Source organism: Drosophila subpulchrella, chromosome X, assembly GCF_014743375.2.
Source record: "Drosophila subpulchrella strain 33 F10 #4 breed RU33 chromosome X, RU_Dsub_v1.1 Primary Assembly, whole genome shotgun sequence".
Taxonomy (NCBI): domain Eukaryota; kingdom Metazoa; phylum Arthropoda; class Insecta; order Diptera; family Drosophilidae; genus Drosophila; species Drosophila subpulchrella.
This window is the reverse complement of record NC_050613.1, coordinates 6,883,797-6,903,202: the sequence shown is the minus strand read 5'-3', so window position 1 is coordinate 6,903,202 and position 19,406 is coordinate 6,883,797. Positions and strand designations below refer to the sequence as shown.

The window sequence follows — 19,406 nt, the reverse complement described above, 5'->3', positions numbered from 1 at the left end:
GATATTGCTCAAACTTGCTTATATATTTAGTTATAATCCTTCTCACTATTAAGCGATTTTTTGTGGTTTTGGATGCAAATGAAAACCTTTATTTTTGAATGTTCCCAAAATTCTTTTTTTCTTTTACAGATTTAAAGAAATCGACTGGATTTATTTTTTATATTTCTGAATAAATGAAAACATATTAAAATTAATTTAATATTCATAGGTGTAATTGATGTTTCATTCATTTTTAATTTTTTTTATTTAACAATATAACATTTATATTGAAAATTGTATTCTTTCGTATTCTCTAAAAAGGAAAATTATACATTTTTGTGACTTATGTAAGAATATTAGATGTAATGTTGGTCAAATTAATATGAAACTAAAAAATGGTATACACAAACAAATAAATAAATAAATAAATTCATAATAAAAACAATGTTTAAAATCCTTAAATTAGTTTTAGTTCTTAGATTAAATATTTTTCTATTTAAAATAATAAAAGCAAGCAACGCGCAACACATTTAAATTAAATCTTTCGACTCATTGTTTTTTCATTATCAATTTAATTTTTTTTTTTAGTAGGTATAGTGTTATAGAATGTAAAAACAATTTTTCGAGTGTATGCTCTTGGGTACTCACTTGCCAATTGCTGACTCTGCAGCAGCAGCTGGGCGAGCAGTTGGGTGTCGAAGGCCGTCGCCGGTCCGGTGTTCTGGTACTCGTCCTCGCTGCTGCTCCCGTAGCCGTGACCCATGCCGTGACCCATGCCGTGACCCATGCCGTGACCCAGTCCGGTGCTTAGCCCATGGCCATGACCGTGAGTGTGCCGACCGTGACTGTGCCACTCGGCGGAGCGCTGGCGCCGCAGCTGCTCCCCTCCCCCATTTCCGGATCCGGGCAGTCCCGCCAGTCCGCCGGAAGCGTAGTAATATTCGCTGCTGGCAGCACTGCCGCTGCCGACGCGTTTGCGGCCAATTGTGCCGGAGTGACTGCTGGACATGATGGCCTAGGTGGTCTGCTGGGGCAACTCTGGGAGCTCTGGGAACCTTGGAAGATCGGATCGGAGCGGATTCAAGCGAGGCAGGTGCAATTTGTCCAGTGGATAAGGATTGTGGCTCCTGTCAACGCAGCATCGCTACGGCTTCTGCTGGCCAAATGCCAGTCCATGTGGAGCCGGTCGCTTTAAGTGCTTAACCGAATTAACGCTGAAACGATAAAAACGACAAAGTGTCAGGTCAGAGGAGAAGATAAAGCCATAAATGCACGAAAATGAATATAAATAGCAGCCGGCACCAGGGTATACTACTATACGTATTTCCCCCGGTACTTTCACTTTGACTTCTGGACGTAAAGTGAACTTAATAGCAATTGCTGGGAGGCATCCCATTCCCATTTCCTATTGCACAGAACCATTTAGCAGAGGCCAGTGTTGCCCGCCATGGATTACAGAAAGTAGCCAGTTGGGATATACAAAGTTGGTAAGAAATGTTGGGGAATTAATTAATATAGGTAAAGCCATTTTTTGTATACCTTGAAAACTAAAAACTATGTCCAAAAACCATATATATACATTTTATCTTCCACACAAATCACGATAGGCTTAAAATCATTATAAAATTAATTTTTTGATGCCTAAAAGTATGCAGTAATAAATGGCTAGTCGTTCTTCTGAATGAATTCAGTGTTAAAATATATTGTTGCATACTTTTAGACACATAGAAATTAACTTTAAAATTGATTTCCAAGGCTTGGTAGCTTATGTTGCCCCCCCTTTAACTTCTTTTAATATTTAATAGATATATATTTATTTTTCATTGCCAGTTTTAAAAACTCCTCCATCGCTAGTAATAAATATTTAAATGTATACATATACAAAGAAATAACCCGAAGTTTGGCTATAAACCCGTCAAGTTGGCAACGCATTTGGCCAGCTTTCTGTTTATGGCTGCTTCCCTGGGTTAGACAGACAATTTGACTTTTGATTTTGATGAGTGAGCATTTGAATGCACTAAAACACAGGGGAAAAGGGCTGGTAGCTCAAGTGGGTCATTACTGGCAGTCTCCGCACGATGCGGGTTAAGGCTGCCTGCTCAATGGCCACGCAAACGATCAAAAGGGCACGAGGCACAGAGGTTATCCCTGCAGAGGACTTAACCTTACCGAGAACTCAAGGGTTGTGTGCGTGGCAATGTTATCGTTCACAGGCATCCAGAGAGAGGAACCATTCCAAGGACCTCCAAGTACCATGGCAAATCGGAAATCTCATTCTGGTCTCTGGATGGTTTGGTTTCCAGAATATTTAAAAAGGCCAAATCAATTTACCACCGATTATTATAAATATTTTAACTAAATAAATTTAAGCTTTAACAGTACAAAGCTAATTTTAATTAAGATTGGTAAGTATGATACATAAAACCATATTTATTTTTTACAAAACCTTTGAATTTTAAATATGTATTTTCACATTCCAAGGCAGGGGATATATATATCTTTCGATTGAAAGGCTTAACATGTCTTCGTAAATAGCAATGCAAACTACCCAAACAAGTGTGTAACATGAAACTCAAAGAAAACCAACAGGCAAAGGAAAACGGTGATTGCAAGATGTCCAGAGTGCTACAATTTACTCACTTTATGCAAAAAGCTAAACCCTTTTTTTTTGGGCTTTTTTGGCAGTAATTTGTATACAAACGGGCAGAGTGGATAACTATGGGCAAACAGGACATGCCCACTCTTCTTTAGAGTGTTGTAAAATGGTGTAACCGAGTGCCTGGCTTCTTGGGTAAACAGAACTTAATCGAATGCAACTGCACTTGCAGGCGACTCCAAGTCAAGTCGCATTCGTATCGCCTGCTGTGACTCATGGAACTATTTTTCCACCTCTCCCGGGGACCCCGCCCACACATTAGCCCGCCCCCAGTGCACTTTTCTCCATCGGCAAATGCACAATTTGGCCTGCAAAATGCATATTTGTGGCATCCATTTGTATGGCTTTGTTGGTTGGTAGTCCGAACCGAAAGATAATCAAATACGCATTTCTCTTTCTCTGGCTGCCACTCTACCGTTCTCCCTCTAATGAACGAGGCCAGAGTTGCCAACTTGACCTTATTCCCTTTTAATAACGAGGATATTTTGAAAAGGGTTAAAATGTATTCGTTAATTTTTATTTCGGTTTTGTGTGGACTTAACGTAATACATGAAACATCATATTTCAAGATGAAATGTTGACATAAAAAGGTTCTTCAACTTGGCCAGAGTTGCCAGCTTTGGTTTATTTTTCGTGGTTATTGACAGGTTCTTCAGAAATATACTCAATTTGGCAGTGTTGTCCAAAAAAATATTGATATTTTATTCAACTTGGCCAGAGTTGTCAGCTTTGGTTTATTTTTCGTGGTTACTGACAGGTTCTTAAGAAATGTACTCAATTTGGCAGTGTTTTCCAAAAAAATATTGATATTTTATTCAACTTGTCCAGAGTTGCCAGCTTTGGTTTATTTTTAGTGGTTATTGACAGGTTCTTAAGAAATGTACTCAATTTGGCAGTGTTTTCTAAAAAAATATTGATATTTTATTCAACTTGACCAGAGTTGCCAGCTTTTGTTTATTTTTTAGGGTTATCAACATTTTTTTTTAAATGTTTGAATTTTTCCATTTCTACTTAAAAGGGTAAAAGAAAAAATAATGAATGCTAAAATTCTAAACTTACTAAAAATAAGTTACGAATTGACAACTTTTTTTTATTCCTATAACTTTTTAGCAACTTTAGCAACAATGTTTTATGTTCCTCGGCTACTCGTTAATAATTCTGCCCATTTGTAGCTTTATGTGAACCATAATTTGGCTTTTAATCTTGGCAACACTGTTGATGGCTGGGCCGAAATGGAAAAACTGCTCAGCATCAATTGCAATCTTAAAGTGAAGCCTGCATCGGCTGCAACGAAACTTTGCTAACGAATTAAGAGCAAAATATTATATGCCTGGCAAAATGTTGCATAAGACGGGAGGGGGGTACGTCGGTGCCCCTGGAAGGGGGGAGGGGGGGGGGGGGAGGCTGGTACTTCCAGGAAAAATTGGGGGCTTGGATGTTGCGGGGTGCACGCAATTATTTTGCATGCTCCATTTTAACAATTTGGAGAAAGAAATGTGAGCCAGTGAAATGCGAAAATGAATGAATGAATGGGCGACTGAATGCCAGCTCCATCCCGCTTCCACTTGGCGGCGGAAAGTGGGGCATTAAGGCCTGGAATCCGACATTTTCATATGCATGCTTAAGTACGTCGAGTGCCAGTGCCAGAACAACAAGAACATCAGCAGCAGCAGCGGCGGCAGCAGCGACAACAAAATGCCACAAGGAGCCAAGAAAATATTGAGTTAACCCGAGCAGTGCTGCCCTAAAAGTATGCAATGAAATGTTATTTTCCTCATTTCCACAAAAACTTTCTCGCCCGCCCATCTTAGCCCCCCCCAAGAAACCCACCCGCCTTTAACTTTAACTTTAACCCCCTCCGCGAAACTTCACCGCGATGCAGCTGCTGTTTGCGATGGTTTCCTCCGGTCTGCTCTTAAATTAAAAGCGACCCAGGAAGTTCACTCTGGCAGTGACTTCAAAGAGATAATAATTGGAGATGTGGTAGATATTATAAGTAAGATTTTTGTTTTTAAATATTAAAAACAAATGTGAAACCTAATTAATATTGGAAAAAATCATTACAGATTCATAAGCACCAAAAATTACTTACAAAGGTGCTAGAAAGTATGCAATATAATCTGTTTCTATACACGTAGCCCTTTTCACTGCATACTTTTAAGCAGTTCTATAATTATTTCATATTTTTTGTGAGAGAAAAGATATAGTTAATAAGATTTTTGATTTTTAATATTAAAAACAATTGTAAAATCTAATTAATATTGAAAAAAAATCATTACAAACTCATAGGCAACAAAAATGACTTACATAGGTGCTAAGAAGTATGCAATATAATCTGTTTCTATACACGTGGCCCTTTTCACTGCATACTTTTAAGCAGTTTTATAATTATTTCATATTTTTTGTGAGAGAAAAGATATAATTAATAAGATTTTTGATTTTAAATATTAAAAACAAATGTAAAATCGAATTAATATTGAAAAAAATCATTACAAATTCATTAGCAACAAAAACTACTTATAAAGGTGCTAAGAATTATGCAATATAATCAATTTCTATACACGTAGCCCTTTTCACTGCATATTTTTAAGCAGTTTTATAAATATTTCATATTTTTTGTGAGAGAAAAGATATAGTTAATAAGATTTTTGATTTTAAATATTAAAAACAAATGTACAATCTAATTAATATTGAAAAAATTTGTTTACATATTCATTAGCAACAAAAATTACTTACAAAGGTTCTAAAAAGTATGCAATATAATCTATTTCTATACACGTAGCCCTTTTCACGGCATACTTTTAAGCAGTTTTATAAATATTTCATATTTTTTGTGAGAGAAAAGATATAATTAATAAGATTTTTGATTTTAAATATTAAAAACAAAAGTAAAATCGAATTAATATTGAAAAAAATCATTACAAATTCATTAGCAACAAAAACTACTTACAAAGGTGCTAGAAAGTATGCAATATAATCTAATTCAATAGACGTAGCCCTTTTCACTGCATACTTTTAAACAGTTTTATAATTATTTCATATTTATTGTGGGATATAAAGGATATAATAAAAAGGATTTTTGATTTTTAATATTAAAAATAAATGTAAAATCTAGTTATTATTAAAAAAATCATTACAAATTCATATGCTACAAAAATTACTTACAAAGGTGCTTATATGTATGCAATGTAATCTATTTCCAAGCACGTGGCTTTTTTCACTACATACTTTTAGGCAGCTTTCTCATTTCTTCATAGTTTTTGTAGGAGGAAGAATAATTTAGCACACTCATTAACAAGCGAAATCTATTCCATGAAAGGACTTGTCAAAAGTTGATTTCTCTTAATCTTCCCCGTAACACCTCAACCATTTGTTTGGCTCGCTACACAGTTGCCTAACCACTGTTTCGTTCGCCTTTGACACTTAATGAATTATAAATTGAGACGAGGCTTAACCTTTTGTTTGTCATTCCGCCTTCGATATAGCGCCATTTGAATTCAGCATTTTTGCTCTGTGGCTGTTCATAGGACGCATTTCCTCTGACATCAATCGCATTTCATTGTTTCAGCCTCAATAGTTATGCAGACGAGTGTGTAACAGATATGTTCGTATGTGTGCGCCTGGATATAGAGTACTTTATGTGGCATATCGGGGGCTCTGGCTGGGGGTTCTTCTATATATACGACGTATATCCAATGACAATGGAAAATGGCTCTGCGTACCACAAGCTCTCTATGCCCTCTTTTTCGTGCTGTTGTCAACCGCAAAACGTTTAATTACATGTCAAAATGCGAAATGCATTGAACAAGACAGGAACCATAACACTCAGCCACGCCCCGTTACGCCCCGAATTTCCCATTTTCCATTTTCCATTTTCCACTTCCTCCAGCATCCAAGCACTTCCTGAGCCGCTGCGTCATCATCAGCGTTGTTTTATAGATAAAGCAGCGTTACAGCTCCAAATTTCGTATTATGAGTGAACATGCAAAAACAACCTCATAACCAACAGAGAACATAGGCCAAAACATGACGCACACACTTGTGAAACAGCTAAACCCCCTAAAAACACCCCCTGGTAACAACACCCATGCCAGCGAGGCAGAGACGTAGCTTTTTGGGGGGAGACAGAGGGGTTTTGATGGCACATTTCAAAACACAGGCTGTCACAAACGTGCTTCTAAACAAAACTGATTAGGAGATTATAAAATACAAAATATAAAATATACGGAGAGTAGGGAATACAATCAGGATTTAAATTAAATGTAAGAAATTAATATAATATTTATTAATTATATTATTGTATATTACAATATATTACAATTTTATTATATTTATTTTATCACAACTCCTACAGTCTATGCAATCATTACATTACCCAAGGATATGCATTTTAATTTGACATAAATTTAATAAATACTATCCAACATCAAAAATATTTACTATAACTATTAGTAGTTACATACCAGAATACACTTTGCACAGTATCTGATGAAAAACGCAGATCATAATTTTTGTTAAATAAAGGTCGAATACTGGTGCAACTGATTGCTACTTTGTGTTTACCAACAGCATGCATGCAAATGATTTTTTGATAGGGTTTCGGATTTATCAACAGACTGAAACTGTAAACTAAAGTAATTCAATGGCATACGCTGCAGCAAAGGAAAAAGCATCAAAACGGAGTGTTTGAATGTTATTAAAGAAAATAGGAGTAAAATGAAACCTTTTGAATTTCTTGCAATGAAAAATGGTATGTTTGAATAGAAAAATAGTAAAAAACAAAGGGATAGCAAGAGCAAAAGTGTGTTTTTTTTGTTCCAAATGGTATGGAAATAATGCAAAATTCCTGAAAATGTATTTCTATTTTTCTCAAAAATGTTTAGCAAATTAAGGTATTTATTTGAGCTGCGATCTATAACGCTGTGCCAGAGCCCTACGATTTTGTTCCTTGCTGTACCGCGTGCTCCGTAATTGCTTCCTGAAAACACAGGTTCGTGGCTTTCTGTTTTCTTGTTTCTCCTTGGTTTTTTTTATGTGTCGAGTTGCCAACAAAATTATTGACAGTAGGCAGGAACAGAAAAGGGGCCTGACATTACGCCGGGCTGCGAAAGGTACCGCCCACCAAATGCCTATCGATGTCAGCCACATCCACCCATTCCTTCACTCGGATGATGGATACAAATATAACCAATTAATGGCCTCTCGAGAATTTGTACGCGCAAGAACATTACATCTTCTTTCTTATCTTTTATTTACGCTTTAAGCTTTAATAATGTTTAAAGTATATATTTCTGTTAATAGGTTGGATTAGGTTGGTATCGTGGGGGATTATAGTTTATCTGTGAGTATTATTAGATCAATAAATTTACAAGATTTCAAACACTAAAGTGAAAAAGGCAGTGTAAATAAATAAATTACTTTGGGGACTATAATAATGTATTACATTTATAGGGTTTGTTGCGCTTATCTTTCTTAGTTAAAGATTTTTACCAATCTAGTTGGCTTGAACATCGCATCCCACCTGAGTGTTCCTCTGGTTGCAGCTTCTATTTATCAAAATATCTACACCCATCCATCAGGTTGCTCTGTGAAATTTGAACTATGCCAGGCACATGTTTTGTCCGCCACCAGTTTCGGCATGTGTCTGAGGTCATGTGGGGAATGTGGCATGTGGGCGGTGGGCGGTGAGTGGTGGGTGGTGGTCGTTCTGGGTTCGGAAACCTTGCCTTTTACCCTTTTACCCCATCAAAAACAACTTCTTTGTTTGCTGGTCATACGGAATAGGGAAACTGTAAGGATTTGCGTAGGAAACTTCCTCAACTTGCAGCCTTAAGCTTAAGTTGCACTGAGAACTAAGTGAGTGCAATTTCACTTTGAAATTCTATTCATGAGTGATTTATAAAGCCATGTATGTGTATTGAACTTGGAATATTGGTTTACATTTTGCATCCTAGAAACCTTTAAAATATTGGTAAAATGTATTTTAACGGTTTTTTATGTTAATCAGTATATGTAGTATTTAATGATATGAACCTTAATAAGAAAAGGCAAAAAATATATCCTAAAACTGTATTCATAAATATTTGCTTTCAAATATAAATATAATAAGAAAAATATTTTACCCTTTTTAGTTTATATACCTACAAATCGGTAGTATTAATTGACGTATTAATGGCGAAGGGTGGGGCGAAACCGACTACCTTTGACTTAAGAACTGTTTTATTTTTGCATTTTGTAAATGCAATTTTAAATAAAAAAATCCACAAAACGTTAATTTTAAAACTAATGCATTTAAAGCAAAAAATTAAATAAGGTTAAAAAAAGATTTTGATATCGTATTTGCAAAACGTTAAAAACTTAAAACAATAAAACAATAAAATTCAATTTTTTTAAAATCCTTACATAACTTTTTAATTTATTTAATCTCTTATTTAATATACTTGATTACTTTCACTTTCCTAGCATCTTAATGTTTGTAATAGAATATTTAACTCTTGATTAACAACTATTTTAAGCTCAGTGTACAACTCTTAACTAACGGTAAGCGCTCGCATCGTAATTCACAATGTAATTGATATAAATTTGGGGTGGACCTCGTTGCCCCTTGGATATTGCCCCACTGTGGCCGCAACTTTATTATAACGAGCAACTCTTTCATGCCACGGAGAGCGATGGCCAAACACGGTCCAAAGCTAAGGCTAAGGCTAAGGATGTGGGCCAGGACGGATGGAGGGATGTGTGTGCTGTGTGTGTGTGCAGCTGCAGTGGGTTTATGAAATTCATGGCACGCGGCACGTTCCTGGCATCCTGGAAGTCCTTTAGCACCCCGGACCCAACCGAACCCAACCGAGTCCAACCGAGCCCAACCTCACCGGTCCCCGAAAACGTAGAGTTGCCAAGTGCTTGCGTAAAAATGCATAACGGCGCCAAAAGTCAAAGAGCAAAAGTTATTTTATACACATTTTTAATTTTTTGCTCCTTTGCAAGGACTCAACACACACACACGTGGATACAAAATGGTGTCAGCAGTGGTTGCCATTCGAAACGGAGGCAGTAGACGGGGCAGGGGTATGGCGAAAAAAAAAAACTATTAGAAGGTGTTGGCTGGCAACATTTTGCAGACATGACGTTTCGGGGGAAAAAGGGTGGAAAACCTGGCACAAGGATGCGCATAAATCGCAGGCACCATGCATAAATGGAGGGATATTGCAGCAGCCTGGCCAGCCTTTGATCCTGCCTCGCCGAAAACAGTAAAAACGAGAAACATGCACAAGGCACTAGGATAAGCTCCTTCGTCCTGCAGACGAAGTCGACGAGACAAAATTGTGATTACAGGGTGGAGATGGGCCAAAGGCCCAAAAAAGGACAAAAGGGTGAGGGGGTCTTAATTGATAAGAAAGCCGAGATTGAAACGGGTAAAAGGAAATCAGAAAGCGATATTCCCGTTTTGCCCAAAAGAAAAAGATGGAATGAAAAAACCACTCAAAATCGATTTGAGCCTTATACGGAAAAATTGAAAGACGGCAAAATATGTTTCACATAAGAGTCCTTAGAAGTCAAGTTTGGAGAAGATTAAAAAAATGCTGGTCAATGAATTTGAATTTAGAATTTTTTTATGGGTGTAGTTACATTTTATTATTATTATTTTTAATGTGTATTGTGTATAAAATAAGATGAAGTTCTTTATTTTGGAAACCCGAATACTGTGAGTTCTTTTAAGGCAATATATCCATTGGTCCTTCAGACTTCCACGCAGCTGCAACCTCCCATTTATGTGGATCAAGCCAGCAGCTCGATCGACTTGATGACTTTGCCCTTATCTGCTGGGCAGGATTCGCGGGAATGAGATTTATGATTGCCTTTGTGCAAGTAGCCCTGACTTGGCTTGGCACCTTTCAGCTTTCAGCTGGCTACCGACTGTCTGATTCGGAGGTGGATGTTGGGCAGTGCGAGATGATTACCTAAAGCAAACACAGACGGGTGGGCAAACAGCAGCTGACAAACCCACTCACGACCATTGTTGCAGAATGCTGTCGAGCTGCTCTACGGCAAGTGAAGTGCAGCATGTGGAGAACGAGTGCCCGAGGATGAAAATGTGGGGGACACTGGTATGGGGATAAGGACGGGGTTGGAGGTGAAGATGGGGACGGTGATGGCCTTAAGGCTTGCCAACAAAAGGATAGGATGGATAGCCTGTCCTCAGCTGGGTCATCGGCATGGGCCAACGCATGTGTAAAAAGAAATGCGAGCAATAGTGCGAGTGGTTGTGTGTGTGGAAAGGAGGACCAAGGCAGACCCCTTTTCCAGCACACGCGGCGTATACGTAATGCATTCAGGTGGAATGCATATGTGTGCACTCAGAGCCACACATACACAATCGCACTCAAAGACAGAGACAGACACTCTCGTAGCGTGTGTGAACAGGCACTTGATTGTGTTATTATTATTGTTTCAAGTGTTGCTCTCTGTTCCCGTTGTTTATCCGCATGCATTGTAACTGTAGCTGTCCCAAAGAGGTTGGACCGTCGAGGAAAAGGGGTGAAAAGGGCACTGGCACAGTGGTAAGCTCACAATGGGCGTTGGCCTTTTCAGATCTAACAAATCATATGAGCAGGAAGCCCTTTCCCCGATCACATACATATTTGTGGCGCCCAACGTGGGGCATTTTGATATTAACATATTATATGGACGATAAGTCACCATAGGTTTATGATATTTTCTTCTTAAATAAATGTACATAAGCCCTTGGCAATACCCTTGACATGCCTTGGATTTGTAAGGTTAAACCTTATTGACGCCCAACGTGGGGCCTTCACATATATACCAGTAATTTGGCATAGCCGTAAATCACATGGTTCTCAGGGCATTGCCACTGTACTGCCGGCTCCACTGTAGTTGCGTTTGTACAGTAAAGCTCGCCTTTGCCTCCTTGCATTCGATGGCAGCATTGTAGCGAGCACACTTGGATGCACTTGAATGTGCAGCGAACCGGAGTCGGGCAAACGACCCAGTGCCCCTCATCCCACTCCCCGTTTTTATGGTCGCACGCTTTTTTTTTTACTCCCACATCGGTTGTTTGTTCCAATAATGTTTTCATTATCCCAGCGATATTCGATTGTCAGTGGGGACTGGTAATTGCTGACAGGATATGTGTTATCCCCTATGGACTTAATTGTTTACCATTAAGATGGATTTTGAAATACAGTAGACAACCAATTAAGTTGTAACTATTATTGCATTATAGCTGTGGTAGAATTAAAACAAGCTGGAAGGTTTTTATGTACATTCTCTTTATCTTAAAAGATATATTAGTCATAGAGTTGTCCCTTTCATAAATAAAGTCACCTAACACTTAGAGTTGCCAGATTGAAAATTTATTGGGCTTGAATAATAACGGTTTTTTATCAATTGACTTACAGATTATAAAACAAGCTCTAATTAAATTTTTGCTACTACCATTTGAATTTGCGATAAATATTTATCTTTCCATAATGCGATTAAAATTAATTTCGCAAATATACTTCATGTACACATTTCACTGCCCTTAAGTCATGCATATTATTTATATTTAACTCGTTTTCGCTGTCCAAGCGAAATCTGTGCGCTTATTGGATTTATTTTAAAGCGAACCCGGATTGACCTGAAAATCGGAGGAAAGCCGAGCACGATAATATTAACGCCGTGTCTGCCGCATTTTCCTCCCTTTCTGACAGCCGCTTTTTGTGAGGGGTTATTTATGAAAATGACTAAACGAATGCGTGCAAATTATGCCTTTTCAGGCAATGCGAAAGAGGCTGGAATATGGGTTAAGTGCAGCAGGATGTTGGTCTCGCCGGATGCCGGTCCCTCCCATTTTTTCCCACAGCTTCCCGCCATCCGCCCACCGCACTGCTCCTTTTCGCATATCTTTCCTTCTTAGCAGTCGTAAACAAAAAGGTAGCTGTCCCCGGTTCTCCGCCTCGCATTTTATTTATATAATAAATATACCCTCGTGGAGAGCATTAATGTTTATATAATAACTTTTCTCATAAGGAATAGTTCTCTGACCAGTTTTTTATTTTATTTTATTTGATGTTTACACAACATCAAGTGCCGATTTCTTAATGTCATATTAAGGTTTTAGTTTGTTACTTGTCAGAGAAAGTTATCATGATGTAATGTTTTTTTTAAGACGACAAATCTTTACAGAGTCTGTTATGACCCGAGTTGGCGGATTTTTTGTAGTCAGTTACGTTTTAGGTAAAGCATTTCCCCAGCTAAGTGTTTTTCGATAGATAAAACCCAACATGATATTGAAGCTAGATTTGACCGAAAATATAATTTAACTCTGTGACAAAAGCTAACATGACATAGAGAAATCGTCTTTCAATGCATAAAGCTTATAAGTTGGCAAATGGATGCGGAAGACAATGAAATATTATTCTTTTATTTATTATTTTTGTTCTTTCTTTAATAAAACGTTCTCTGATACCCAAACTTTATCAATGAAATTGATCTGGCTTATAAAATAGTCATGATTTTTTTAAATTTTTCTGCCATATTTTATATTATATTTTTTTGGGATTGTTCGTTGTCAAAGTGGTGGTCAAGTCAGGATACCCAGCGCAGGAGTCTCCCTAGTCTTAGGGTATTCCCCGTTTTTATTTCAGCTCTGTGTTTGTTTCGCTGCCTGGTTGTTTGCTGACTGCAACTGGCCTGAGACCGAATCTGAAACGGAAGGCCTGAGACGATGATAAAGCGACAGGATGACTCCTCGCTGGCAGCTCCTTTTGCTCCTCGGTCCGCCTGCTCATTAAAAATTACCCTTCTTATGGTGAAGTGGAATTAAAATCGCGTCAGTTGGCAGCGGCGTGTGGCGCGCAAAGTTCTTTTAACTGTTTATAATACGCAACGCTGCAAAAATACACACGATGTTGGTACGGGACACAAATACATACATATAGAGGTGGGAGCGAGATGACTTGAGGAACGGGTGAACAAAGCCAACGTGAACAATGAATTAAAAACACAAAGCACTTTCTTTGCCACATTTCTTTTAGAAGGGGGTTTTCACTTTATAGAGCGGCTTTACTCTATTTTTTTTCTTTTCCTATCTCCATCCTTTTGTTCCTACAAATACAGACAACTCTCGGCTGCACTTTGCGTTGCAAATTTCACGTTATCGATAAGCGCGCTCGATAGGTTTACATCGATAAGTTGCAGTATTGCACGGGCCTACATTAATAAATCAGCATTCTTTAAATAAAACAAAGATACTGTAGGGCTTAGTTTTTCCAAAATTAAACAACATTTGCACTGTAAGTCAAACAGGTTTAGAAACACATAAAATTTATCACAAATTTTAAACTATTTCAAGCTTAAAATTAAAAAAAGTTATAATGGATCTTATATCCTAGTCACATTAATATTTCCTTGCAGAATAGATAGCCTGCACTGGTGAGCTTCACTGTACCATCCGCTGCAAATGAAGGCGTACAGGCGAAGTGGGCGTGGAGCGGCAAAGCATGCTCCCAAGTCATTAGGACTAATGGCCACCTAAGCGGGGGGCCGAATCCTTGGGTGGGATGGGTTCTACGATGGAGTTGGGCCGGGAATTCTGGGTTGTTCCCTCCATGAAAAGTACGAGGGGATCCTGTGGCTGCGGCCAGCACAAATAACCAAGTGGCTGCTCGGCGGTTTTGATTTTACAACACACGTACGTACGTACGGTGCTCTGCGACTACCAAATCGCATTCTATTGTTACCAGCTCGTCTTTGTTGTCGTCTCTTTCACAATGTCTATCTGCATCTCTTTCGCCGGCTTACAGTCCGTCCCTCTCTCTGTAATTAACCACTTCAGCTGAGCTGTAAAATGTGCTCGATGCTTTTCGCTCCGCCACTGAATTCGGTCGGTAAACAATTTAAGGCAACCGTGTGGTTGTATTCCGGCCCATTCCCTCCCGATGTTCTATTTTTACACATTACATAGTGATGTATAAAAAAAAGTTCTCATGAATTTTTGTTTCAAAAGTTTAAAATATTTTGCACAATAACAATTATGGTAACATTTCACCAAATAAATATATAATTTTTATGTATTTTAATTAGAAATATCTATAAGAAGTACTTTTACTTGAGAAATACTATTCTAATGAAACTGAAATGAAGTGTGTAAAGCTTAGATCCTTAACACAAATATGAACCTTATTTTTCAGATTAATTATTTAAATTAAAAAAAAACAGTACTTAAACTACCTTAATGTAAAAATCTGACTTGTGCAATTTTTCCCAGTGCATCTATCTCTATTTGCTTCTACTTCTGGCCTGGTTCATTTCATCGGGCTTTTTCTACTTTTTCTTATATCCACTTTCGTTGTCTGCCTTCTATATTGACTGGCTTTGAGTTGTGTTTTGGGTTTTCTGATTCTTTTTCCATTTTTTTGGCTATTGAGTTTTGATGAACAGCCTTCGACAGGACAGACTCTTGGCCAAGGCCGTCATAACTTGGCCCAAAAAGGGGAATTGCAATATTTGGCCTTACCACAACATTCAGAGTGGTTAATGGGCAAAGTTGAAATTGAAGTTTTCCCAAGAAAACCACATTGGAAAATGGGTTTTGCTCGATAAAAGGGCTTAAATGTGCCATTTTCGAATTTCTTCTAGCGTTTTTGGTTAAATTTAAATAATTAATTTGAAACCACTGCTTCCTTAGATTTCATTCAATATTTTATTTATATTGGACTTTACGAAAGACATTTAGTTGGGACTTAATTATAAAAAGTGTTAAAATATTTTTAAAATAACTATATATTTTTTGCTTATAGTTAGTAATGAATAAATATAAAGATTCATATTAATAGTAATAAGTAAATAACAAAAGATGTTGGGTATGCTTAGCAAGATCTGATAAAATACATAAATCAGTAAAAACAATTTCCTTTATCGAACAAAGCGAGATGCTTTATTACACAAAATTATTGCCTAACTATTTGTAAAAGTATTTTGAAAGCAGTTCCAAAAGTTCGAAAATCGCGGCAAATGCCTGGGAGATCCGCTCATATTTTAGTTGCAAAGTCAACTGATTAGCCCAAATTGCCGACTGGCAATTGTGGAAAGTCCCCGAACTGCTCATCAAGTATCCGCCCCGTTGATTATTGCAAACTCCCCGTTCCGTTCGCACTTTCGCGAGTGCTCTCATTACTCCAGAGAAAGTTGGGCGAAATGTTTCCGGCTTGACAGATTGTTTGGCAAATTGTCGTGCAAATTGCCGGCGAATGTTTTCTGCAGTTATGACATGTGAAGTTATTTTTGGTGTCGCTGGGAGCTCGGTGCTCGGGAGCACTTGTAGTGCTCTTCATTCTTTGTCTTAATGCAATTATTTCCGTGTAATTTATTTGCATTGCAGGGGGGTGGTGTAAGTGGTGGTGAAAGTGCATTGCTGCCTTGGGTTTTTCGGATGGAGGGATTCTGCATTCATTAAGTGCACCATGTTTCCCCTGGCGCTGTCAACAAGCCCCATTTTTTTTATACATACATTTTTTTTTAGCCCATTCCCCCTCGGTTTTTGCCACATAATCGTCTGTCTTCATCACGGTGAAAGACCGAGCACGAAGAGGGTAGAAATTTATGCTTGACATAGAAACACGATTTTGCCGACAGTCGGCCATTTTATTCTTATTCCCCATGGCGCCTCCAGTTCGCTTGTTTTCAGCCCTTTCAAGAGGTAGCACACCTTTGGCCGGAGGTTTGAATCTCCATGATAAATTGTTGGCCAAATAATCCAGACACTGCGGTACTTAATAACGAAGATTCCTAAGGAAGTGGCAGTGCAACAATATATTTTGGGGAGATTAAAACACATGAGTTTTGGAACGAACTAAATTTATTTTATTTAAAACCACCGAATATTAATACAAATTCCTGCAACAATTTACAACATTATAAAGTATCTTTCATATATGATACGGTAATATTTATAGAATTTCTGCCATTTAATAGTTCTTAGAGTATTCAAAAGTTGTAACTAAGTTGTTTCGCTTTCCAAATTGAGTTGCAGAGCAGGGCAAAAAAAGTAGTTTAAAAAAAACTTGTAAAATTAAAACCGGAACCCGTGAAACAAACAAATATTACTCAGGCTCGCTGTCTCTGTTTCTATGTTTGATGTGTTGTAATAAAGCCTAAATTAACAGCCAACCAAGGGTCGTGCGAAAAGTACGGAAAAGTCAACAGTTTCTATAAGCGGATTTAAGTACAAAGGTGCGGTTAGTTCGATGGTTTGTGATCCCAACAATGGGTAAGACTTATTTCCTAGAAAAAGACCTAAGTACTTATATTTTTTAACCAGTGAATTGTATATTTTAGTTTTAAATGATTTGTAGTTTTAGCAAAAGAAATATTTTAATGTATAAAAAAACTGATTTCATTTCTAAGATATAATATATAAAACTTCAATATAAGAAAAGAAACTAATGAGCTGTTTTAAGAAATGATTTCAATTATTGTTATCATCTTTTTCAATTACAAAATGTTTTTTTTTGGAAGTAAGACTAATTTCCTCTTTAGCATTTATACTTAAGACTAAGAGAAAATTGACTTATAGTATAAAAAACAAAAATATATAGCAATAAAAAAATAATAATGATATTCATATCACTAGGACTTATAAGTCATAATATTGACCTATCATTTGCAGTATAATTATAAACAAATATCGTAACTAAATTTATTTTTAATTGTTTGATGATTAAGAATACTTTTTTAACCGGCTCTCTGTTAATAAAAAAGAATGAACGAGAATTCGCAAAGAATGTGAAAAGAGCTCAGCTCAGGTGAGTGGATAAAGCGAGGGGTTGGGGATGATGGGTGGTTGGGTGGATGGATTTGCAGCAACAAGGGGGTGGAGAAAGTGGTGAAAAGGGGGAGGGAAGAGGGGTGTAAAAGGGGTGCAGTTGGGTTTAACCGAGGGCAGATAGTGCTGGGTGCCATGCATCATGATGATGACGCTGTTGACACTTCATAAATACATGAGTTGCAGTCAGAGAGCCTCCTCACACACACCAACTCTCTGTTTACCTGTGCGCGTGTATCTGTGTGCCTATCTGTGTGCTCAAGTGGAGGTATATGCAATTGTTGTTCTTCAGTTGGTTGCCCTTTAAGCCAGGACCAAAGGGGCTTTCATTGCAGGACTTAACACAGACTAAACAAACGTCAATCAGCTTACGAATCCTTCTGTATTCCATGTTCCGTATTCACACCTCGGGCATTATCTTTTGTCCCCTTTATAGTATACGATATCAATTGGGTCGACTCTCTCCACCGATTCCCATTTTCCTTTTGTTGTTTTCCCAGCTTTTCCAGCTTTGGCCGCCTTTGTCGTTTTGTCGAGTACTTTAACAAATTTACACGTGTATCACTCATACGCGCTGTTGGCATGCCATGTATATGCATGTGGGCCCAACTAAGCCCTTTTACCCTCCATTCTCCAGCCGTTTCACGCCAAATTCACCGGATACGGGTACAATAACTACAGCGGCAATAAAAACAAAGGACCCAAGCCAAGTTAGCTAGAGAATTTAAAGAAAATGACAGCAATATACCTTCATTTTTATGGAATGTTTGAGCTTAAAATGTACATTTTCCAAGCTCAAATACCAAATTTTAAATTATTATTTAACTATTATTAATTAGATCAAAGAATGTGTAAAATATTTATCAATGTAGGTAAAGATTATTTTTAATTTTATTCCAATTTTCTAAATTGTATTGTCTTCCTAGAAAAACATAAATTTGTAGACCGTTTTCATTACACATTGCTTAATTGAAAACAACACAGTTTTTGCCACACAAAAAGTCTTTGTTTTACTTTAATCGCATTACAACTGTCGGGCCAACATCATCATAAAATCTGTGGTAATAACAAAACAATAAATGTACAAACAAATCTGGTATATCATTTTAATTGTTAGCATATTAGCGCAAATTAAAATGCGCTGCAACTGCAAAAACAATTTGTTAAGCACAGTTTTTGGGGTGGCGCGCAATTTAAATGTGCGACTGGAAAGTGTATTCCAAAGTTTGTTTTTCTGGACAAGTTTCCCCAACGTGTTTCCCACTTAATGTGGCCCTAGGGTTAAGGGAGTGTAATGAAGGGGTTATTCCTAAAGTAGTTTTCGGTAGAGCTGGCAACCGCACTGAGAGAAAAACATATAAAAAGGGACATCTGTTATTTGATTTATGACAAGATGGTACATACATCATTTAAATGGCATCGTAAGTTTTTTTATAATTCTAATTTGGATTGTTGTGTATTCAAATTTTTAACCCAGTCTTAAGTCTGCATATTTTATTGTGTATCTCAAATTTAGGTCCAACAATAAATAATTTTAATGGTGTGTAAACCTAGTAAACAATTGGAAGCAAGTTACGTAGATAAACTTTCTTATATCAATGCTTAAGCTCTTTCAAAAGAACTGCAACAATCGAGAATATATCTATAAAAAAGCTTTCTGTTAAGATGATAAATTACCTAATTTTATTCCCAAGCATATCAAGTATTATTTTAACAAACAACAGTATATTTTAAGACAACTATTAAAAATCAATTTAAAGGTCAATAAAGGTCATTTTAATAATAACAATGATTATACCCGTTACTCGTAGAGTAAAAGGGTATACTAGATTCGTCGGAAAGTATGTAACAGGCAGAAGGAAGCGTTTCCGACCCCATAAAGTATATATATTCTTGATCAGGATCACTAGCCGAGTCGATCTAGCCATGTCCGTCTATCCGTCT

General features: G+C 37.3%; 1 protein-coding gene across 2 annotated transcripts in view; it reads right to left on the bottom strand.

The window, feature by feature from the left end:
• LOC119556403 (teneurin-a) overlaps positions 1–19,406 on the bottom strand; it is a 256,048-nt gene that overhangs the window by 173,737 nt on the left and 62,905 nt on the right. For both annotated transcript variants that reach the window (XM_037868580.1, XM_037868582.1), the window contains exon 3: positions 628–1,193. In XM_037868580.1, the coding sequence (XP_037724508.1) occupies positions 628–988 (361 nt within the window). In that variant the 5' untranslated portion in view covers positions 989–1,193. The remainder of the gene's footprint in view (positions 1–627; positions 1,194–19,406) is intronic.